A 24188-nucleotide genomic window follows, 5' to 3' on the forward strand; every position below is an offset into this window, starting at 1 on the left:
TTCCTTAATAGATACAGTGCTATCCAAACTATCTATTTCATTTTGGGTGAATTGTGACAGGCTGTTGTTTTAAGGAATTGCTCCATTTCATCAAGGTTGTAAAATTTATGTGTGTAGCTTTGTTCATAGTATTCTCTCATCTTTTTGATCGTGGTCTTTAATAACATCACCTATTTCATCTTGTCCAGAAGCAGAAGTCCTCTCCTTGGCATTTCGAAGGTGCAGCCCCCAAATTTTGCCTAAGTTGTATGTTCCCCTGTCTCCGTTTCCCTTCAGTCTTTCTGGCTGATCCTTACCTGATGGGTGTTCTGACTGGGGGTTATATCAGACTCTCTTTACCGCATTCCTCCTGATCACACTTACCCTCACAAGTCCTGTTTCTCTCTGTATGCTGACCTCTACCTTCAAGCTAGACTAGAACCCCAAGTTCTAAGACCTGTGTCTCCATGTCCACCCTGCATTGCCTCCTTGAATGTGTCACAGGCACATTAAATACAACCCATCCAAACACTGAGCTCATCATCCTCTCCCTAGACCTGCTGCCCCTCCAGAATGGAGGACCCCTGTCGCCATGAATGGCACTGCCATTTACCAGCCAGAAATCTAGGAGTTGGCCTGAGACCTTCTTCCGCCTTCACTTCCACTTCCTGTCATCATCAAGAGCTGTCTGTTCTACCCTCTATACATGTCTGGATTCTCACCGTCTCTGCCACACACCAAGCCACCTGCCCCACTGCACTCATTTGCCTTGGAGGAGTGGCCAGAGCAAAAGTTCTCAAATGCAAGTCTAACTCTGTGTGTGACATGTCCCGTGTGCTTAGATAAGGCTCAAACTCCTTCGTGGGACAAGTAAAGCCCTTGATGATCTGGTCCTTGATTAAGTCTTGGGCATCTTGCCCAGACCACTTAATATGTCTTCATATGCCAGAGGCCTACAGAGCCGGATTGTTAACTGCCTGTGTAATTAAAACACCTCTACACGAGAATGCCTGTTCTCTGATGCTGGAGGTTATGCCTCCCGCTATCCTGCCCTAGGCCCAGCACAATGCGTGTGAAGACAGGGCTGCTTGAGAATGGCAGTAAAGGACCGCACTTGGGGTCAAAAATGCTGGTTCCACTACTCACACTCCTGTGTCACCTTGAGCAAAACACTTCCGCCTCGGGTTTCCCATATGTAAAATGGGTGCAATCATCCCTCTTCTCTGTGATATGTCAGAATCAGAAGACAAAAATATTCGTTGTTGTGAACCGGCACGCCATCATTTGGTCTCCCCCACCACACTTTGCCCAACAATCAGAACGGTGCCTGGCCTAGAAGCAGGGCCCGACGCAGGTGAGGCCAGCGAGGCGCCTAGGGCACAAAATTTCAGGAAGCCCTCCCTGTCGTTTTCGTGCAGTTGCAGGGCGCGCTGACGAGGAGTGTCCGCCCGGGGTGGGGGGAGGGGGAGCGGAACGGAGGCGGTCGGCCTCACCTGCCCAGACGCCTGAAAGAACCGGTGAAAGACAACCTGCCCTCTAGCGCTAGGCCCGCCCCCTCCGTGGCTTGGCTTCCGGGTCGGAATGAGGCGCCCTTCTATTGGCTGTTGTTCTCTGGCGTCACTAGGCAGCGCCGGCTTGTGCAAAAGTCTTAGTGAAGCAGCCTGGCCTGTTGCCCCCGCAGTTCCCCGCCGGTCGCTGTTTCCGAAACGCGCTGCAGGTGTCTAGGCGCCCGCTGACCTCGGCCCCCAGCTCGGTGAGCCCTAGCCCGACAGCTCAGGGAGCCCGGCAAGACCCGCCGCCGCGGCCAGGTAGGTTGGGGTGGGGGGCGGGCCGGTCTCAGCCTCCCTCCAGGTCTCCCGCTGGGGTCAGGACTGGACCGGGCCCCCCCATCCCTCTGACCACACGGGTGGGGTAGGCCGTCGTGAGTGCCCGCTGAGTGCCAGGGACCAAGCTGGGGGACTGGTTCAGGGTGCCGAGCGAGTGGGTGGCGGGACGGGGCCCACGTCTCTCAAGCTGTGATGCTTGTGCTGTTTCTGCCTCGAATCTCTGCGTCTTTGCTTAAGGACACTTTTCCAGAGTTGAACTGAGCTCGTGCCCTGTTGCATCGTGATTACCGCAGAAGCACGGAGGCCACTTTCTAACTGGTACTTTGGCAGATGATTTCTTTACGCCTCAGTGTCCCCTTTGTAAAATGGGACCTTGTGCCTGAGGGGATTGCTGTAGGGTGGAATGAGAGCCTGAATATGCCTGTCATGTGGGAAGGTCATAGTCAATGGGGCCTGGGGTTATCTTGGAGAGCAGATGACCAGCCTTATTCCTGAAGCAGCAGCCAGAATGTGACCCAAGTTTTCCCTGGCTGATAGCAGACAGGGTGTCCATGGGGCTCTAGGAGATCTGTTGGAGATCTAACCCCCACCCATCTCTAGGACACTTTAGCCCAAGCCAAGAATTTCAATGTCACCTGGACTTGGATTCAAGTCCCAGCTATTTTCTCTCCCTGGGAACTTGGGAAAACCCCTTCATCTTACTAAGCCTTCGTTTTTTCATTTGTAAAATGGGGCTAACAGTACCTATCTTCCATAACTGTCAAGAGAATTAAATCAGATATTATAGGTAAAGCACTTAACACCTGGCATTCAGTGGGAGCGGTTACTGTTTTTTCAGTGTGTGGAGATCTGAGTGCATGCATTTTGGCTTGAACACATTTTTGACAGTAGCATGGTTGTATAAGACAGGAGGGCAGAAGTTTCAAAGCTCCTTGTTTTCTGGTCAAACTTATTGGCCATGACAGTAGTCAGATCAGTGACCTGGGTCTAATGAATCTTTAACTGAAGGTGGCAAATTGAGTCATCAGGGTGAGGACCAGGAGTCTGGGTCCACCTCCACATGACTGAGCATAAAGGGCTACTTTTTAAAGCAAGGGCCCATGCAGGGCAAAGACTGTTTGGAATGAAGGCCAGACTTAGATTAAAAACAAAACAGGAGAATGGGGTTTGCCTCTGAGTAAAGCCTGGAACTCAAACAGGACCTGAGCCCTGTTGATACCTTCTAAGTGATTTGAGAAAGGAAGACATAGCCATATTGACAATCACCAAGCTTTCCCAAGTAGTGAAAAGTCAAGCCCCTGCTTCTGGCATTTGTTCATTCAACAGAGAGCAGTGTAGAGCCTTCTGTGTGCCAGTCACAATGCTATGAAAAAGCAGTGAAAAGGACAGAGGTAGTCTTAGAACCCAGAGAGGAGACAGCCCAATGATGCCTGTCAGGCTTTGACCCTGCCCTTTGTCTGCAGTCTCTTCCCTCAGGTAGCCTGTACTTCAGCAGGAGAAACTAAATAATTACTGTCTGGAGAGGCTCATGGGAGTTGCTTCTAGAAGGCTGGGATAGCCTGGTAGGGGGTTTAGCTTGGTAATGTGAGCAGTGGAAAGCATTTTCACTAGGAGGTTAATAGGATCAAACTGGCCTTTAAAAATTTGCCTATGACAGCTGTGAAGCCAGTTTTACCAGTGGTCACTTGCCCATGCTGTGCCCCACTCTTAACTAATTTCTAGTCCTGCTTATTTTAAGGCCAGCCCAGCTCAGCTCAGTATCACTTCAAGAAACTAGACAAAGGCAGGACCCTTGGTCTTTACAACAGTGGTCCCAATTGCTGGATCTTACTTACAACGTCATTGTTAATATCCGTCTCCCCTGACAGCAGGACGGCAGGACTGAATGTGTCTGATCTATACTGTTTGTCCAGTGCCTCAGAGATGTGCCAGGTACAGTGTAAACCTCTAGAAAGCACTGGTTGAAGGAACACTGGAATCCCTCCTATCTAGATTAGTGCCTGGCATGAAGTAGTCACTCTTCTAGAAATGCTTCATTACATGCATTGAATTGAGAAAAAAAAAAAAAGTCACCTTATAAAATGTAACAGTGAAATAACTAATAAATGCAGACTACTTCTAGGAATGGCTGGTGGGCAAAAGGGCTTGGGCTGCAGCTCAGGGAACTTTGTGGATCTTGATGGTGGTTTTAGCTCCCTCTGTCCCCTAGGACCTAATTTTTTCTTCACAGGTTCTGATGCTGGTCTCTTGTAGAAGGTTGCTCACAGCTTTGCTGCAGGCTCAGAAGTGGCCCTTTCAACCCTCCCGAAATATGAGACTGGTGCAGTTCCAGGCACCCCACCTGATGGGACCTCACCTGGGCCTGGAATCAGGGAGTGGCGGGGGGTCATTAACCTCAACGCCTTTGACCCCACACTGCCCAAGACAATGGTGGAGTTCCTGGAGCAGGGAGAGGCCACTCTCTCGGTGGCAAGAAGGTAAATCAACAGGCAGCATAGCCCTACAGTGGCTGTCCTGCTACCCTCTTTCTCGTTCCACCCATTCCTGCCCTGGGAAACAACCAGCTAGTAACTTTTTTGCAAGTGAGCAGGTAACTCTACCTTTCCTTTCTCACCTGTTCTCTTAGTGAAGAGTCTTAGAAATCTTGTATGACAACATCCTCAGGCCCAGGGATGGTGATTAACTATCCCAAAGCCACATATTTGGTGGTGGAGCCAGAACTGCTTCATCACACTTGCCTTCCCCAGGGTATTAAGTTCCTGGCTGCCTGAGGAGTCTGGGACCTGGGAGGGGGGGGGGGGGGGGGAGGGAAGGTCTGGACTCTTGGCTCCTTGAAGGAGAGAGGACTGCAAAGAGGTGTTCTTATAGATAGTTCTTGGGTTTGGGCTAGATTAGGTAGGGACTTCCCCAAAGCCAGGATCCGTGTGGAATCTGATGAAATTAATTGAGAACCACTTTGAGTTATTATTTTTACACATTAAACCGGCAGAAATACAGACGTTTGGCAGCACACAGCGTTGGTGACGGTATGCTTCCTATACTGTCATAGTCTTGCAAGATTAGAAACCACAGAGGCACCTGGGTGGCTCAGTCGGTTAAGCGTCCGACTTCGGCTGAGGTCGTGATCTCACAGTTTGTGAGTTGGAGCCCCACGTCGGGCTCTGTGCTGACAGCTCAGAGCCTGGAGCTTGCTTTGGATTCTGTGTCTCCCTCTCCCTCTGCCCCTCCCCTGCTTACACCCTGTCTCTCTTTCTCTCTCCCTCTCAAAAAATAAATAATAAAACATTTTAAAAAATTTAAAAAAGAAAGAAACTACTTCTGTATCCCTCATCAGGTAATTGGGTGTATCTGTGTTGTGCAGGTATATACAGCCATATGAAAAAAGAGGGGAAAGTATATACTGTTATGGAGGGATCTCCAAAAATATGTATTTATTTATTTTTGAGTTTGAGAGAGAGTGCACATGCATGCGTGCATGCAAATAGTAGAGGGGCAGAGAGAGAGAGAGAGAGAGAGAGAGAGAGAGAATCCCAAGCAGGCTCTGCACTGTCAGTACAGAGCCCAACGTGGGGCTTGAACTCATGAACCGTGAGATCATGACCTAAGCTGAAATCAAGAGTTGGACGCTTAACTGAGCGACCCAGGTGCCCCTAAAAAATACATGTATTTTTAAAAATGTATTTGGTGTCATTTGCCTAAAAAAAGGACAGGAGGAGCAGAGTATACATAGAGCAGCCATGAAGAGCTACACAGGACACAGTAGCTGTGTCCAAGGTTGGAGCAGGGTGACTAGGAGAAGGGGCAGTAGAGAGGCCTTTCCATTCTTCCCATTTGCACCTTTTGAATTCCTTACATGACATGTATTACCTAACAGGGGAAAGGAAATCAACATAGATAAAAATAAAGTGTTCTGATACCAAGGGACAATAGCTGGGTTTGATTTCCACATTGATTGTGATGGTTTATAGATCTAGAAGTATATAATTGTAAGTTTGTTTATTTGAGAGATTATGCCCAGGAGGGGCAGAGAAAGGGGGAGAGAGAATCTCAAGCAGGCTCCAGTTGTGAGCGTGGAGCCCACTGCAGGGCTTGAACTCAAGAACCATGAGGTCATGACCTGAGCTGAAAAAGAGTTGGACGCATGACCAACTGAGCCACCCAGGCGCCCCTTTAAAGAGCAAAACTTGTGGCTGCTGCAGTACCTGCCCAGCGTGCCCAAGGGTTGCTGGCCTGCTCCCAATCAGTCCCTCTCTCCTGCTCTTGTCTCTGCAGAGCTCTGGCTGCCCAGTTGCCAGTCCTACCACGGTCAGAGGTGACCTTTCTGGCCCCTGTCACACGGCCAGACAAGGTGGTGTGTGTGGGAATGAATTATGTGGACCACTGCAAAGAGCAGAACGTTCCTGTGCCCAAGGAGCCCATCATCTTCAGCAAGTTTGCCAGTTCCATCGTGGGGCCCTACGACGAGGTCATCCTCCCACCCTTGAGCCAGGTCAGTGCTTCCTTCCTCACTGCCCTCCCCAGTCACCGGGGCCCAGCGCATGGGTGCTCAGCACTCAGGATGCCTAAAGAAGCCGCCTGTTGCTTAGTGTATTAAGCAGATACTACTGGGGACTATACAGTGGAAGGCTGGTCTCAGGAGAAAAAGGAATTAACATATCTTTTACTGATAACAAAAATAGTGCACCTTCATTGTAGAAAAATAAAATTTAGCATGCATCTTCTAAGAGTAAGCAGTGTCCTGCATGACCGTAATAGCCACTATCACCACTAAGAAAATTAACATAATACCCATTATATGGTCCAATTGGGAATATTCCCAATTGCCTCCAAAGAGGATTTCTAATTTGGGTACGGTTTTATTTTTTGTTGAACCAGGGTTAGTCAAGGCCACACATTGTACTTGGCTATGTCTCTTTAGGGCTTTTAATCTAAACAGGGATCCACAGACTTTCTCAGAGGGTCAGTTAGCAAATAATAGACTCTGAATGCTATAGAGTGTCTGTTGCAACAACTCAGCTTTGCCACTGTCATGGAAAAGCAGCCGTGGCTGATACATAAATGAGTGAATATGGCTGTGTTCCAGGAAAACTTTATAAAAGCAGGCAGTGAACTGGATCCGGCCTGTGGGCCATAGTTTGGTGATTTCTGATAGCAAACAGTCCCCCTGCCATTTTCTAGCTTTCGTGACACTGATTTTTTGAAGAATCCTGACAAGTTCTCTTAGCATATCCCGCACTCTGGATTTGTCGGTTTCCTCATGATTAGATTTAAATGTTTTTGTCAAGGATTTTACATAGTTCATTTGGACTGCTGTAACAGAATATCACAGACTGGGTGGCTTATAAACAACGAATTTCTCACAGTTCTGGAGGCTGGGAAGTCCAGGATCAAGGTGCTGATACATTTGGTGCTTGGTTCATGAACTACTGTCTTTTTGCAGTTTCCTCACATGGTAGAAGGGCAAGAATCTCTTTTATAAGGGCACTAACCCTGTTCATGATATGAATGCAGTCTGTACCAACAGATGTGCATCACACCCCATTGAGAGGCCATTTGATCACTTGGTTTACTTGATGTTCACGATCTCTTCGTTGGAAAGGTGCCTTTCACTGTGGTAATTAAGCAGTCTGTAGGGTAGTAATTTGAGAACCTGTGACTATTCTTATTGCCACATAGCTTTTCATTCAGGGATCCTCACCTGAATCCATTATTGTATGTATTAGGGGTTAGAAAAAGGTGATCTTTCTGTCATGCCGCCTCTACTCTTATTAGCTGGCATCCTGTGAAGAAAAGCTGCCTCCCTTTTTATACTCCTGTCCCTAGCAGGGTGTATTTCTGATTTTTATTTTTACCCAGTTTGTTGTAATCTATCACTTACATTCTTTTTGATATTCAAATGCTCTCAATTTGGCCAGTGGGTCTCCAAGTGGGGCTCCAAGTTGGCCCCATCCCTGTCACTTTTTGAGTACTTCCCTTGCTTTCTGGCCAAGATATTCCAGGCTTATCTTGTATTCTGTCTCAGACCTGGAATTTGCCATTTCCCCTAAGAAACCTAGTTCTGTCTAGTGGGAAGCAATCCTAGAGACCAAGATCAGGTGTTGGGGTGCTCAGATCAACTGGTTGTTACCATTAGAACGAGCAACCAGTTTGAAAGGCTAAGTTGTATCTGTTTTATAGTTGTACTTTGCAGATTATGGGAAAGGCTGAGCAGGTTTTCCTTTTTCTGTGGCCATGCTCATTTCTTTTCATTTAAATGAGTTAATACCCGAAAGCATATAGAATGCTATTGGCGTGCAGTAGGGCTAGCTGTTATTACTTGGTATTCACCCTTTTTTGAAGGCATCAAGTCACTTGTAAATTCAGTGCCCAGACTCCTCTTGCCTTCTGCAGTCACAGTGGAGAGCTGTGCCCGCATGGAGTGGTATTACCTGCCAGTGCTCGAGGATTATGGGTCTACAAGCCACACTTCCCCCTCCTTCACTACATCTGGCTCATGGTGAACACATATGTGGGCCCACAGCCACTCCCCACTGTTAGAGACCCAGGGCCTGAGGCAGGGTGGTGCATACCCCTCAGCATGGGAATGGAGCCAGGCAGCCCACTGCTTCTCTCTTTACAGGAGGTGGACTGGGAGGTGGAGCTGGCTGTGATCATTGGAAGGAAAGGCAAGCACATCAAGGTAAGGTGGAAGAGGAGTGGCCAGCGGTCTGTGGCATTGGGAAATGGTTGGCAACTACCTGCTCCCAGCCTTATTCCTTGCCCATCTTTGGCTAGTTCTGGCTACTAACATGGGATAAAGGCTTGGTCATGGGGGTTGGCGTCACCGTGATGATCTAACTTCCAATCTGGCCAAATCCCCTGTCCCCTAAAGGCCACAGATGCCATGGCTCACGTAGCCGGCTTCACTGTGGCTCATGATGTAAGTGCTCGTGACTGGCAAATGAGACGCAATGGAAAGCAGTGGCTGCTGGGAAAAACCTTTGACACCTTCTGCCCCCTGGGCCCTGCCTTGGTGACCAAGGACAGTATAGCAGGTAGGTCTTGAGATAACCCGTGTGGTGACTCTTCCTGCTCTTGCATGGATGCATCAGAGTAAATGAAAAGCAGCACTCAGGAAGTTGGGAGTATGGAGTTGCCTTTTGCTGACTCCTTAGAGAGCAAGTCAGCCTAGGCCAGGAGTTTCACAGGCGTCCTTCATGTCCCTCACTGCAGAGGTATGACTTCCTCTAGCTGCCACTATCCAGGAGCATCTTTAAGTTGGAAAGAACCAAAAGTTAGGTATTGAGCATCGGAAAGTGGCTGTCAAAAGCCTGTACACCTTTTCCACAGTAAGGAAGATCAGGACCTCTGCAGCCAGTGTTAACAGGGAAGCACTGGTTATAAGCAGCAAGGGCAGAGTGAACAAGAGGAAAGCCCGTGATTAGGAGGGCAGACAGCCATCTAGGTGGGGGTGTGTCCATGCGGTCCAGGCTTTACACCACCTGATGTAGCCAGCCATCAGTGAAGTGAAACTGTTCTAGCTGCTCTAAGGAGCGTGAGTGTATACGGCAAAAAATAAAAGTGCTTATTAGGGCACTAGTACGGGTAAGCTGTCCCCTGCCGTCAGATGCAGGAGACTTCAGTGCCCCTGCCTATACAGATACCAAGTCACTTCTGTATCTGCAGCTGTCAGCCTCTGCTGTGGACAGATGGCCATTTAAGGCAAAAACAGCCATTTTTTCTCTCCCAACTGAGGGTCTGGGACAGGCCCTCCTAAACTCACCCAGATACTCTGCTAGGTGGTAGACGCAAGACCAGCAGACAGGCCTTTCATTTGGGAAGTCACAAAGCCTCCCTCTGTATTTGCTTTGAGTAAAGGGAGGGGTTTGAGAGAAAACAAGAACCCCAACGTGGTGCTTTTGCATTTTTCAGATCCACACAACTTAAAGATCTGCTGCCGAGTGAACGGGGAAGTGGTCCAGAGCAGCAACACCAACCAGATGGTGTTTAAGACAGAAGAGCTGATAGCCTGGGTCTCCCAGTAAGTGGGATGGGGCCCTACCTCACACACCCACCTGAGGTTGACCTGAGCCTTCCAGTCTTGGCTGCGGCCATCTCAGCCCCTGGTCTCACCTGTCCCATTTGCCCCAGGTTCGTGACTCTTTACCCAGGGGATGTCATCCTGACTGGGACGCCCCCAGGTGTTGGTGTATTCAGGAAACCTCCAGTCTTTCTCAAGGTAGGTTGACTGAAAGGAGGCAAGGGCACACACACCCAGAATTCCTGGCAGCCTTGAGAAATCCAGGCCTCGGAGCCCAAAGGACTGATGTCCTCATGGCCTGCTGTTGCAGAAGGGTGATGAAGTTCAGTGTGAAATCGAAGAACTAGGCGTCATCATCAACAAGGTGGTGTGATGGGTCTTACCACAAGCCCTGGACTTAAGAGGTGGGAGCATCCACTGCCGTCCATCACAGGGAGCAGCCCAGTGCCAGCTGTTTCAAGCTGCCTCTTCTGGGTGGAGGGAGAGGGATGGAGCCCTCCTCGTCAATAAAATTCTCAGCCCAGAGCAGCAGCTTGGCCTCTGCTACAGTTTATCGTCTTTTAGGGCTTCGGGGAACAAGATACAGCATTCTTACAGGGAAGGAGAAGATACCCCAAAAAAGACACTGGCCTTGGGAAAAGTCCAGTCCCCTCGCTTAACACACCAAAGGATGGAGAATGCAAGAGAGTCGACAAGGGACAATGAAACACGAAAAGGTTTTATATACAGTTCGGGTAAGGGTGTACAGCCTCCCTTCCAGTCTTCTGGCTCCAGCACATGGCTATGATCTGGGGCTGAGAATCTCAGCAGGCACTCCGTCCCACAGTTCTAGCTACAAATGAACTGCCGGATGAACTGTTCCAGCTTCTCCTGATTTTCCCAGCTGGTGAATGCAGGGGACAGGTAGAGCATGGGGCCTGCAGGGCTGGGCGTCTGCTGCAGCACCTGGACCATAGAGAAGGGCTGTGAGCGCCCACCAGGGAGGCTGTGCCCATCCCTCGGCAAACTGCCGTGAGACCTGGGGACCACTGGGCCTTAGTGTTTGAGTGCAAGTGCTGCCTCTTAAGCCCCCCAGGGGTAGGAGAGTGGTTTAGGAGACCAAGAAGGCCAGGAAAACCATCCTACCTTCTCCAACTACTGTCACCGTACCTATTCTTCCCAGAGCAACTCTCTCAGGGTGTAGGGGTGGGAGGCAGGAGGATGGTAAAACTGGCCCCTCTTACCCCCAGGTCTCTGAAGGTCCAAATAGCACTGATGGCAAGATTTGGGTCTACGCACTCTGGAAGGAAGGGAGAAGTGAAGGCTAGAGGGAGTGGCAGGGAACCACTGGGAATAGGCTTCTCTTGTGTTGAGAAGGAACTAACCAAAAAGATAGGGCTCAGACTAGATGTGAAGACCCTCTCTGTACCCTGCAGCCCTCCTTCCTGGAGTTGGGGTTGTCACTGACCAGCAGGGGGCAGCAGCCACCGGCAAACCCTCCCCTGCCTTCAGGGAGTCTGGGCTGGCCGCTGCGGACTCACCAAAGAACCCTTCCTCCTGGGCAGTGGCCTGCAAGAACTGGAACAGCTGCTCAGCGTAGCCCGACTCTGTGGGAGAGAAAAACCTAGGCCTGGGGCCCCTGCACAGCCTCTGCCCTGAGCTCTCCCCCCTCCCTCTGTGGAGAGCCAGGGAAACGTGGGCCTCACCTGTATCAGGCAGCTGTCCCTGGTGGAGGAAGGTGGCAGCCTGTGCAAAGGCCTTGAGCAGCGGGCTAAGCAGGCGGCAGAGGAAGAGGAAGAAGTCAGGGCAGCGTGACTGCTGACTGAGCTGGAGGGGGACAGACCAGAATGAGGGCAGCTCCCACTGCCTGCCTGCCCCCTCCTTCCACTGTGGTTTCTCCCAACTTACCCTGAAGAACCGGCCCTCAGCCTCCTCGAAGTCATCACTGTCACTATCAGTAAAGTCTCCACTTGGCTTCCACAGCAGCTTTGCGCTTAAACGCTGCCGCCCTGTGTCACAGGCTGGCCTGGAGCCTGGGGTCTGGGGGCCATGGGAGTTATTGGTCCCTAACAGGTTCAGCCTTGAGCCTCCCACTTCCCCAGACCAAGTACATAGACCAGGCACATGAAGGTGAAACCAGAAAAGGAGACCCAAGGAGCCCAAGAGGACACCCAGGACCACACTAGACCGTGACACCTGCTGAGCCAACTTGCAGGGTGAAAGGAAGTGAGCACTGACTCAAGAACCACAGTTCTGTGGACAAGAAATGGCGGTGGGGGGCAAACAGGAGGTATGCACAGAACCTCAGAGGTACAGCTGTCCAGTCCTGTCGTGATAGGGAAGATGTGGCAAATCCAGGGCAAAGAAGAGCAGAGGCGGGACCCAGGCCTCCCTGTCTGCCAGGCCAGGGACATGTCCACCCCCATAGCACGCTAGGGCAGAGGAAGAGCCTGGGGCAGCTGTCACCCTGGGTGGGAGTAGGCAGCCAGGCCCCAGTCGGACTTTGTCTCCTCTCCGCCTACCTCCTCGGCAACCAGGAGCCCACACTGGATGAGACGGTCCAGCACTTCCTGACAGTAGCAGTAGGAAGACTGACAGGGCTGAGGAGAAAAAGCACCCATATGGCCTCAAGAGAACCAGGAAATGGGCAGGAGCCCAGCCAGAGCAGGGCCAGAGACCTCCTGCCGTAGGAGGATTTAAGGGGTTGGACTGGGCAGGCGTGGGCCCCGGACCTCTTCCGACAACCGCGTGGGGGAGGCTGACGGGACAGGGCTGACCTGTAACAGCAGCAGGTCCTGTGGTAGCAAGTGCAGCAGCAGCAGGATCTGGCGGTACAGCTCGTTCTGGCTCAGCAGCTCGACGCCCTGTAGCTCCCAGGGTCCCTCAGGCGGCACCCTGCCTGCCAACAGTCCCCGGACAGCACAGGCTTGGAGAGGAGAGGGCCGCGAATGAAGAAGGAAGCCACTCCCTCACCCCTACACCCGTCCCACCCAGCCCAGGCCCCGGGGACGCACCACCCACAGCCTCACTCAGGAAGGCAGGCAGCAGCTCAGCACTCAGATGTGCCAGGTGGGTGAGGCCGGGACCCAGCCGAGGAACTACGAGCAAGTCCCCCTGATGGACGCGGAGGAGGGTCACGTGTGCCTGTAGCAGGCTCAGCGTGTGCTGCACAAGGCACCGCAACTGCCCTGAGAAGCCCACGTCAAAGCCACGCAGTAGCGTCTCCTCGGTCAGCCAGGAGAACTCCCCCAGGAGCTGTGACAGGAACACACCCTGCGGTGGGGGGGGTGGGGGACGGTACAGGAGCTGAGCAGGAGGGCCACACCCCCTCCCCCAGCCCCTACTACTCTGTCCCCTACCTTCTGGTGCTTGAAGAGCAGCAGTGTCGCCATGATGGCCGTGCTCATCACTGCCGAGCTCATCACGCTGGCTGGGGCCGCGGTGGGAGAGGAGTGGGAATGTTGATCGGGGCCTGAGGCCCAGCAGCCTACTCCTTCCATCACCCAGCGAGTCTTCCTAGTCAAGAACCCTCCTCCCCCAACCCGTAGCAGCGGCCACACACCCCACACACAACTCCACCACAGGCAAGGGGAGAGAAGGCCTGGTCCCTGAGTGCCACCCTTTCCTGTGGAGAACCAACATTTATCAAATACATGCTGAGAGCTCAGGGACCATCCCTGCCTCACAAGCCTACTCAACCCATAGTCTTTGCCACAGAGAAGGCGCTCAAGAAGGGTAATAAAGAGAATTCGGTTAACCTAGTGTCTGCTTTAGAGGGTGCTCTTAAGTCCCTTATATGCGTAACTCTGTGCAGCTGACATCACTCTCATTTACAGCTAAGGTAAAGTGATGAGCCCAAGGCAGGGCCAGGTATGGCCTTGGGTACGTGGCTCATCCAGGCATCTGCCCCCTGCACAGTGCATCCTCCATGGCTTAGCCGGCCTGTGTGCACTCTAGTGGCTCCCTCCTGTACTCCCTGGCTGCCCTGGCTCCCCAGAGCCAAGAAAGCTTCCACTCCTCTTCACATGTCCCAAGTGGGCCACACAGGAGTGGGCATCGGGTGCAGAAACCCGTTTGGAATGGAGGGTCCCAATGACTGGCTGAACCAGTAGAGACACTACTCAGGAGCCTCCCCTGAAAGGCCCAGATCCCCTCACCATTCAGGACATGACGGCTCAGCCTCCTGACCAGGAGCTGGTCCTCTTCCTTGAGCGCCAGAAGGGGCCCAGTTGCTGGAGTCCACTCCTGCTCCTTCTCCGTGTCTGGGACAGTAGTGCTGGGATAGAGACACAGATCACAGGATAAAGGGACCAAACCTAAAAACAGTTGTGGGGAAGCCAACCTTCCTCAAAGGTAAGGATATTTCCCCATCCCCACTCCCAAGGCAAGAGGTGGCCCATGTAACTCTAGCCCCTTCCAGGCCTATCTGCCACGTCCCGCAGTCAGGTTATAGGCAAGGAGGGAGGCCCGGGACTGTTGTAGATGACCCATGGATAACTGGCGAGGGAAGGCTGGAGGAAACGGTGATGTGTTTGTGAGTATGGGGGAAAGGGGTGCCAGCTTACAAGCTGGATTGACAGGGCTACCAGCCTTGCCCGAGACCCACACACGCCCATGCCCCTACCATTGGCCCAGCACGATGGGCTGCAGCAGCTGCTCCAGGGTCTGCCTGCTGCCCCAGCAGCTTCTAGCGTTGATGGTGTATTCCTGCCCAGGACAAGGCTCTTAGGTGGCCTACCCTGGCCCACTGGGAAACCTGCACATAGCACACCTGAGGCAGGCAAGGCTATCCCTGCAGAGGGCTTTGAGGGCCAGGCTGCCAGAAGCCACGGGACAGACCCCAGGTACTCCCAGCCTTACCCAACAGGCTGCATACCTGTAGGGAGAAGGGCTGGGCCAGGTGAACACGGACACAGACTGGGCGGCTGCGGCCCCAGCCTCGCAGGATCCGCAGGACAGCCAGAGCTCCTGTCCACAACCCCAGTGGGGCCGAGGCCTGCAGGGAGGGAGGGGTTGAGTGAACAGATTTCCTGGGGTCACTGTTTTCTGCTCTGCTTTATCTTGGGCCCAAACTGGTACATGACCATGACCTCTTCAAGCTTATTTTCTCAACCACGAAACAGGAGAAATCCCTCTAACTGGGTCTTGTGAGGATGAAATGACTCAGTAACTATAAGGGCCTTGGCAAGTGCCACAGGATGATGATTGAAGAAGTCCTTTGAATTCTCCCCTTAACCCTAGCCCTAAAGGGAACTGGCCACAGGACACAATAATGTGTATCTTCTCATGGGGTACCTGGGTGGCTTAGTCGCTTAAGTATTTGACTTCGGTTCAGGTCATGATCCCATAGCTCATGGGCTCGAGCCCTGCATCAGGCTCTGTGCTGACCGCTCAGAGTCTGGAGCCTGCTTTGAATTCCATTGTGTCCCTCTCTGACCCTCCCCTGCTGCTTGCACTATCGGTCTCTCGAAAATAAATTTAAAAAATTTTTAAAAACCAAAACAATGTGTATCTTCTCTAGAGATGGTACCCATCTGGGGTCCCCGGGGCAGGAGGGTCTCACGTGGTATGCATCACAGGGTGCATCTGGAACCAGATCATAGGTGATGGCCACTGGCACCAGCATAGCATCTGGGACAACGCCCACCTGGACAGCCTCCACCACCAGTCCCAGCCAGGTTTGGCCCAGGGCTGACAGCCGAGGCCCCAGGACCCCAGGAGGCTCTTCCAGGAATATAAGCAAGGGCTGCTTGCTGACCAACAGCTGCTCTATAGCCTGGAAGAGAATTAGGGGAGGCAGATATCAAGGCCAGAGCAGCAACAAGTCCCTGTACTCTGGGCTGGCCCCACTGGAACCACTGGGGGCACTTACGGCATGGACCACGGCCCTTGCAATGACTCCCTCAGAGCTGTCCAAGGTGAGGTTGGCCTCTGGGGGCAGGAAAAGCCCCCCAAGCTTCTTTAGCAGGGCTCTGTGGGGCACAAGGCAAAGCTTGATGAGAGAAGGGGCTCAGGAGATGGGACCAAGGCAGGATAAGCTAGTGAGAGCTTTAGCCCACCACGGCCAGCCTGGATCCTGCCTGAATATCCTGAATCCAGGCATGGCCTTAGGGCTAACCCTCCATCTGAGCCCCACTGGTGGAGATGGCAGACTTGGGAACAGAGAGACAATGAAGAAGGCTTCTGGGCAGCTGCAACACCCCCATACACATCCCCACACACCCCTGCCCTGGGCTGGGGACTTCTGCCTTGCATGCCTAGGGGCACAAAGCTTTTACCTGAGGGTGGGAGAGCAGGTGCGGGGGTCCCAAGCCACACGGAGCACACCCAGGCCTTGGGAGAGCAGCACAAAGGGCAGCAGGATCCCATCCAGGAGGGACTTGTGGGTAGAGAGGAGGACAAGCGGCAAGCCCTGCTTGGGGACAGCCAGAGGGAAGTGCCAATCCGCCCCCACCCTGAAGATGCAGGAAGCTGAAACCCAGCACCTCCGGACCCAGGGCAGCCCCAGAGGGAGGGAGGGTTCAGCTGAGCAGTTCTTCCTCTGAGCACATTTCCCAAAAGTAGAGGAGCTCTGTCAACAACTTTTAAGGTAATGCACTGACATAATGGTTAAGACCATGATGAAAAGACGTTAGAGGAAGCCCCATGGGAGCAAGACCGTGAGACACGAAGAGAAGGTCGTCAAAGAGCAGTGGATTTTTCCCACCAGCTGATGGGGCTGGTCCCAACTTGGGGCTTGGCTAGCCTCTGCTCCTCTGTTCCCGCCATCCCCATCCCAATGGAGGGCGGGCCTTACCGCCTGGGCGGCCTGGTGGACCATCTTCATCTGGCCCTTGTGGAGCTGCACGTTCAGGAAGACACATTTCAGGAACCGCAGCAGCGCCCAGCTGAATAGTCTGGAGAGGGACAGCCAGTCTGAGGTTGTGTCTGGGCCCCACAGGCCCTCAGAACGCTGCCCAGCACTCCTCTAAGGCAAGTACTATTACTGTCCCCACGTTATGGAAGAAGGAAGTGAGCCTTGAGGAGGTTACAGAAGCTGCACAGTAGAGAAAGCTAAGTGGTGGTGCAGAGGCTGGAAGGCAGGCCTGACACCAAACTCCACGCCTGTGAGGTGCTGTTACTTTCCCAAGACTTCATGGTGCAACTGCCTCAAATCAGCTTCAGGGCATCTCCTGCCTCCATTTACCCCAAAGGAAATTAGAGTACCAAGACCCTCTCTAGGCATAACCTAGCCTGGTCTTTGAAAACTGCTGGGAAAGGTGAAATATAAAAGAAGGAGTTAGTGATACAAAAAGGGGAGAACTGAAAGGGCCAAGTCCCTGAGGCAGCATTCCCCAGAGGCCCAGTGGGGGGACTGGTGGGGAACAAGGACAGAAGCGTAGATGCAAGCACCACAGAGACGTGGTGGACAGGCAGCATGCCCTCGTCCAGTGGCTTCTATTTCTCTATGAAGCAGAAGATGGGGGCATCAGCTGACAGTGGGTAAACCTGAGGAGCAGTCTGGATCAGTCTGGGCGAATGCTATGTGCCTCTTTGAGAATCTCATAAAGGAAACAGAAAAGGCAGGTACAGAAAAGGCAGGTAGCTGAGTCCAAACAGAACCAAGTGACTCCTTCACCAGGACATTATCATCATGAATTCCAATGCTCTGGAACTGAAGCAAGTCTAGGAGGAAAGAAAAGACAAGAGAGGGGCTGATGACTGGTATAAAGATGGTCAGGTCAAGGGACTAGAAGTCTCAGCAAAGTCAAACAACTGTCACATGGAAGGCTGGTCAAAGTTACTGACAACCTCTACTTCCTGTCCTAACCAAGCAGTTGACCACTGAGCACTTTCAAGACAGCTAAGCACCACGCACAGCCCTGTGCCTTCTTTCCCTCAGTGACTCATTCATCTCTCAGCTTTAAACATCATCCGTATGCTAAAGCTTTGCAAATCTATGCTCCTGGCCCCAATCTCTTCTGAGCTCCAGACTAAGCAACTACCTCTTCAGTGTCTCCAACAAGTCAGGTATCTGAAACTCTTTATGTCCAAAACATCCTTTGTGGGCCAAACTCACTCCTCCCCAAGCCTGCCCCTCCATCCACAACACCAGGTGCTCTGCCAAAAACCTGGCTCTGCCAAAAACCTGGCTCTCCCGTGATTGAGATCTCTTCGCCTCATTGCCCCCACCCTCAATCCATCAGGGAGACCTGTTAATTTCACACTGGTCTCTCAATCCATTTTTCCAACCCCTATTGTCACCACCCCATGCCACATGGATGGCACCTCACCTGGACTAACAAAGCTTCCCAAATAGTCTTCTGTTCTCTACTCTTGATTCCAATTAATCTTGTCAGTTCCTGCCTAAAACCTTTCCATTGGTTTTCACTGCACTTAAAAATCAAATTCAAACAACTTGAATGGCCCTGCATATCTTGTCCCTTCTCTCAATTTCGTCTCCAACAGCTCTCTCTCCCTCACTCACCAGCTTCCAACCCCATCAGCTTCTTGAGCAAACCTGGCCCTTTCCTATGGCCACAGCTCATGCTATTCCCTCCAGGACTGTTCCCTCCATCCTTGCCCCCTCGACGTTGGCTCCTTTCCCCTTTGTGTCCCTGGCTTACAAGTCTCTTGCTCCCCTGCAGGTATTCTCAATCCTAGCCCTTGTTCTGTCCTTGCAGCCATGTGTTACTCTGTCCCAAGCATCCCTCCACTCTCCAGGAACAGTGCCCTGCATCTCAGAAGAGCTCAGACCTGTGTTACAGGAGTGTGGGAGAGAGCATGGGAGCCTGTAAGATGGAGGAAACCAGCCACCTCACCTCCTCCACAGGAACCTGATCTGGGGAGAGAAAGAAGAACAGAAAAGGAGCTGAAGTCTGGACCACAACCAAGGCTTCCTGGGGTGACCCCCAACCCCCTATCCTCAGGACAGAGAGACAACGCCAGGCCAGCAATGGTAAGAACCTGGGCTGGAAGCTGACTCAGGTCAAAGCCTCACCCCATACCTGACTGGCCCCACCAAGGAGCCAGCTGTCCTCAAAAGGTCTCACAGCGTCTTCAGGCATTCCCTCGGGCTCTCTGGTAAACACACCATCCAACTTCCCGGGAGGGGAGTCTAGTCTTTCCCCAAACTTAACCAACACTCACTTTCCAGAAGGGCAGAGGCCCCCGCCCAGAAAAGAATGCCCCTCAGCACAGAGTTACCTGAGTAGGAAGGGGCAGGGTGGAGCCTGGATATGGCCCAGGATGCGCTGTACCTCTTTCTTCACAAGGCCTGACACCTGGCCTTCTCCAGCCCCTCCTGGGTCCCTCCCTGAGATGACATTCTGCACCCTGTGGTGTGAGGAGGAGTGGTGTTAGGGTGGGGCAGGACTAAGATCTCTCAGGTAACTTCCCTCAGCACCACAGCATCCCGATGAGCACAGATTCCAGTATTTATCCTACATCTTTAAGGAAGGGCGCCAGGCAAAGCTAATGCTCTAGAAGCCAGCCCTCTCAACCACCCCTACCTAGAGCATCTGTCATCCCTTCAAGGGTCTCAGAAGTGCCATCCAGACCCCAGTCCATGCCTCCTCACCCAGTTCTTTCCATGATCTTCTCTGGGGCGTCCCGACAAGGTGGTATGTGTCGCTCCAGTGACCACAGAAAACAGCAGAGCCTCCGAACCAGCCAGCCCCGAAACCTGAGCACAGCCCCGAAACCTGAGCACAGCCCCCAGAGCAGGGGGAAGATGTTTCAGAGGGCCCACGCTGCACTAGGGTCTACAGAGCATGCTCCATCAGAAAGGGATCACACCTGAGTCCCACGGCCTGAGAACACCTGAGCTTGGCTTATCATGGAGCAGGAAGAAGCAGCACCTGCCCCTCTGTGCCCCCATCCCTCCCCTCTCCCTGCTGAGTGGGGTACGGGTTTAGGGCCTGACACACTGTGGGCAATCCATAAATGCTCACAGAACAATCTGCAGGAGAGTTCCAAGCTGCCTCTCCCCACCTGCGGGTATGGAACAGAGGACGGGGGCCCTTCTTTTTCCACCAAAGGGAAAAATAATGACACCACAAAGCAGGGCCCCAGCAGCCCTGCACCCAAGGGCCCTGCCCACCACCCTCCACCCATCCCCCAGCTCTGACTACCTGGTGTTCTCCTCCTTCACCAGAATCACGTTGCAGAAGCCTAGATCCATTATGCTTCTGTGAAAGAGGGACTCCTGCACGAGAGGGGCCAGGGACAGCATGTCCTTGGGGGGAGGGGGGCCTTCACAAACCAACAAAGGAAAGCTCCTGCTCTATCTTCTGTAGTCTCTGCCTGATGAACTATTGAGTATACCAGGAGACAATTACACCTGGTATGAGCATGATACACCTGGTATGAGCATTTCATTTCTCATCTGGAGACTTCCTCAGGAAGAAGAGTTCCATGGTCAAAGCAGAAGTGTTGCACTCTCTACAGAATCAGCCTCTTGGAGCGTAGCATATAAAGTCTCTGAGAAGTTCTCTTATCAACATCAGAGAACATGTAGCCTGGATCTCTGCCAGGACCCTGGGGCTCCTCAGCACCAGCACATGGCATGGACACAAGGTCTTCAAGCATGTGTTCCATGTTATGTGACTTCAGTGTGCCCAGAACAGAACAGTAAGACTCACGCAGGCATGGCCAGACTCCAGCCCTCTGGCCACACCCTAGCTCCTCTCTCTGCACTTCTCCACCCAACTCTCCCAGGCCTGGAAGCCAGCCCCAGGCTGACAATACAACCAACACGGGTGCATCCATCCCCTGGAGAGAAGAGCAGAGGCATGGGCAGGAGAGGGCTGAACTCAGAAAGACATAAAGGAAGCTGCTTCCCAAAGCCATGGCTCTCATAGTCAAGTTTCCCCAAGCTTCCTGGATGGGGCCCAGCCCCAACATCACTCACCCAGCTCTTAGGAGTGCAGGTCTGGCAGCAGCGACCCACAAAGGGGCGATATTTCCCCAGGAATGGGGTAACAGCCTCCAGTTTCATCCCAAAGCCTGAGGACCACAAGCTGGTCTGGAAAAGGGCCACAGGAAGAAATGAGAGGTCTCAAAGTCCTTAGCAGGGGGAAGGAAGTTCCAGAAGTGAGGGGACATGGGAGGGGACGGGAGAGGACAGAGGGTACTGGGGGAATGGGAAGGGCCACACTACCTCCCGGCTGTTCTGGGTGTTCCTCTGCTTGGTCGGGAGTCTGGCTTCCAACATGGTATCCATTGGGGGCCTATAAAATCTGGGAACTAGCCACTTCTGCGCCTCTCTCTCCCCCCACAGGAACCTTACCTGGGGAGAGGAAGAAGGATGGAGGGGAAACTGTAGTTTGGGCCACAACCAGAAGTTCCTGGAGTGACTCTTCCTCAGCCCCCACCTCCAGAACGGACGGACAATACCTGGGCAGGAGGAGTGAGAAGTCAGGATGGAAGATGGAGGGAGACTGGCTCAGATCAAAGCCCCACCCTATACCTGACAAGTCCTACAAAGGAAGCCAGCTGGCCTCAAAAGATATCACAACGTCCAGATCAGGGGCTCCCTCAGGCTAACATGAAAGGGATCAGCTGTCTTGCCATCAACAGGCACCCTGCCATCTCATAGTACAGACGGGGGTGACAATGGAAACTGAGACCCCTTCTGTGCACAGGGAAAGAAGGCTGGATTGGCAGGAAGGAGGCATCAGACTGCTAAAGAGGAACAGGACCATCATCACAAGGCTACCAGGTCCTGCTCAGCTGCTCTTCCCTTTGCACCAGAAGACAGAAATTTATCCATTCCGTCATGGGTACTAGGTGGGGGACAGTTGGGGGCCAGAACACAGACCTGTTCCCAAGGAATGCTCATCTGGTTGGGAGCAAGACAGACTTTTCCATAGTGGATCCCCTCGTAATAGTACTCTCCACAAACGCTCCCACCTGGTATCTCCTCAGCACCCTCTTTCCCACCATAATACTCCCCTGAACTAACAAACATCTTTCTTCCCCAAAACGACTCTGAACTCCTCTGGGCCTAGAAACTGGACGCTAAAAACCCCTCTGACCAGATTTCTCACAATGTCGCTGATGGGTAGGCTGATCCAATTATTGATGTTACCCCACCACACAATGAACAAAATAACCACGTGGAAGCGCCTTCTCCCTTCCCCGTCATCCCACCAAATTCTGTCCATGGCTCTCCATCCTTGATGCCTCTGGATCACCCTCTAATTTTTGCCTCTGTTCATTGATTCCCCCAGCCCAAGCTTGCTGGGCAAGAAGCCTCCTGCAGGGCCAAGGTTTCATTTCCCCACATCATCTGAAAGTCTCCTGGGGGCAACAGCTGCACAGAGGAGGGACCCAGGAAGTGCTGGATGGCAGACTGGAACTTCCTCTCCCAGAATTCCCCTGGGTCTCTCCTCTTCCCACTTAGCACAATTTAGAACCATGAAGCCAAGAGGCAGGAGGATGGAAATTCCTTTCAGTGCACAAGCTCTGGTAGACTCATTCCAAATGTACTTCCTACTTTGAAAAACGTTCTCACAGCCCCATTCACAGACACTTGGCACAGGGAGCTCCCAAGCCAAGGCTGCCATGTGAAGATTTCTGCCTACTCTGCAAGGAGGATGTCTTCTCCCCAGCCTCAGACCACCCCCACTCTTAAAATCTAGCCCCATTAGATCCGTGCCAACCCTAAAGGGGTAGCGTAAAACACAGGCAAGGGGTAACTCCCATTCACCCCAAGTCAACTACTCCGCTCATAAGATCCAGAGGTCAGTTCTGGGGTAGATCTTTCTAGTGCTCAAGTCCCCAAAATAGGGGCTTCTGTCACTCTGTAGCTCCTGCCTGGACATCTATAGCAGAGGTGGCAAACTGGCATCGCAAGGGCCAAATGTAGTTCATATACGTATTTTACTTGGCCACATAATGTTCTAAAACTTGATTAATTAACTTCAACATTTAAAGCTAGTGTGCTTGCTCTATTAAAAACAACAGGTTTCCAACTGCTGTTGTTATATTTAAAAAAAAAAAAAAAAAAAAAAAACACTCCCCAACCTGAGAGCGGGCGTCTCTGGCTTGTACCCCAGACGGCCTGGGCTGGCGTACTGCCTTACCATTTGCCACATCAATCACACCTGATACCCAGCCCGTGTGCACAGCTGAGTTTGCAGCCCCTGGTCAAGGGATAACATCCAAACCCGCTCTCCTGTGTGGAATGTCTGTTCCCCACAAAGAGCCGCAGCTTGAACATGGCGTGCCCAGGGAACGGAGGTTGGAGCGGGCTCGGAACTCGGGCCTCTCACCAGACCCCTCGCAAAGCGTTCCCCGAGCTGTCTCAGGATAAAGAAAAAGCGACTGCGCCAGTGGCGGGGTCGAACGTCTGACCTGGACGCGTCCCATAGGTCTAGGCTGCCGGGAAGCCACAGTAGGACTCATCTGCGCGGCAGGCCGTGCAAAGTCCACACTCCGTCCAACCCTCGCCAACCCCCTCCCGAAAAGTCGCCCGAGCCGAGCTGGCGGCTCCCAAGATGGGAAGGCCCCGGAACTATCCTAGGCCTGGTCTGACCTGCCCCAGCGCGGGAGCAAACCCACGGTTCTCACCTCACACCCGCCGCCAACTCCCGCCAAAACAGCAGCCCGTGAAGACGCCGGAAGGCAAGGGCTGGCGGCCTCTGCGTAGCCGGCTAAAAGGGAGCCCCGTTCACCAATTGGAACGCGCACCAGGCTCGGGGGCCCGCCCCCGCGGCGCCCCGCCACGCCCCGCCACGCCCCACGTCACGCCGCGTCACGCCACGCCGCGCCACGCCACGCGTGCGCTGCTCGGCCACGTGATCCTTCCTGGGGGCGGGGGCCGAGTTGACTGTAGGCGGAGCGGCTGCATTCTGATGGCGTGGAAGTCGCGTGCAGGGCACAGGCTCCTGGGGGCACCCCTGTTTTTGTGCTGCGCCCGGTTCGCCCTTCCAGGCAGGTCCTGTGGGGACGTGGAGACCCCTGGAGACGTCCTTGAGACTCGAGGATACCCGAAGGTTGAACAAGGACTCCAGGGCAGCCAGTTTCTAATAAATGAGTTTCTCTCCCGGGGTATATATGGCCTCCCAAGCTGGAGTTCAGCATCTAGCAAAATTCCAAGTTGGGAACGTTTAGAAAAGAGAATCACCAGAAGCCAGTTATGGATCATGGAAAAACAAGTCAGTCCTCCCCAGTGTCATTTCCCTCCTTGGTTAGAACTCTAGACCATAGTCAGGGACGAGCTGCAGTCACCAGGTACCTGGGTTTCAGGTGGTCCTGTGACCCGTTTATTTATTCGTGCGGTTATTGGATTGATACCCAACTCATGTCTCGGCCCTAAGCTTCAGGTGAATGAAGACTGCATTAACTCATTCATCTTTTGACTGTTCCCAACACACATCAGGGGACCCGCAAGTAGCAGG

At 52.8% G+C, this 24188-nt stretch overlaps 2 protein-coding genes across 7 annotated transcripts; one reads left to right on the top strand and one right to left on the bottom strand.

Moving 5' to 3' along the window:
* The first annotated feature begins 1613 nt into the window (after positions 1–1613).
* On the top strand, positions 1614–10356 carry FAHD2A (fumarylacetoacetate hydrolase domain containing 2A). The gene is given in 10 exon segments (XM_042982060.1): positions 1614–1787; positions 2043–2123; positions 4036–4189; positions 4192–4282; positions 6078–6294; positions 8425–8484; positions 8677–8839; positions 9717–9825; positions 9936–10023; positions 10136–10356. Coding segments are annotated over 8 exon segments (939 nt in total). The 5' UTR covers positions 1614–1787; positions 2043–2123; positions 4036–4041; the 3' UTR covers positions 10199–10356.
* Positions 10357–10527: 171 nt separating this feature from the next.
* Positions 10528–23464, bottom strand: GPAT2 (glycerol-3-phosphate acyltransferase 2, mitochondrial). Of its 6 annotated transcripts, none has more exons than XM_042982056.1 (22): positions 23359–23464; positions 20945–21073; positions 20696–20809; positions 19917–19990; positions 19364–19468; positions 18991–19119; positions 16601–16700; positions 16083–16183; positions 15677–15776; positions 15368–15580; positions 14681–14800; positions 14429–14511; positions 13962–14080; positions 13164–13234; positions 12819–13077; positions 12582–12730; positions 12327–12404; positions 11713–11844; positions 11511–11631; positions 11346–11411; positions 11049–11104; positions 10528–10770 (listed from the first exon to the last, which is right to left on the bottom strand). In XM_042982056.1, the coding sequence occupies exons 2-22, from the start codon at positions 21005–21007 to the stop codon at positions 10654–10656; spliced, it is 2370 nt and encodes a 789-aa protein (XP_042837990.1). In that variant the 5' UTR covers positions 21008–21073; positions 23359–23464; the 3' UTR covers positions 10528–10653. The 6 variants fall into 6 exon arrangements, with proteins under 6 accessions (XP_042837990.1, XP_042837989.1, XP_042837988.1 ...); XM_042982055.1 differs by having other exon boundaries at positions 12834–13077; positions 16083–16216; XM_042982054.1 differs by having other exon boundaries at positions 16083–16216; positions 23359–23463.
* Between the last annotated feature and the right edge of the window lie 724 nt (positions 23465–24188).

This window comes from Panthera tigris, chromosome A3, assembly GCF_018350195.1.
Source record: "Panthera tigris isolate Pti1 chromosome A3, P.tigris_Pti1_mat1.1, whole genome shotgun sequence".
NCBI lineage: Eukaryota > Metazoa > Chordata > Mammalia > Carnivora > Felidae > Panthera > Panthera tigris.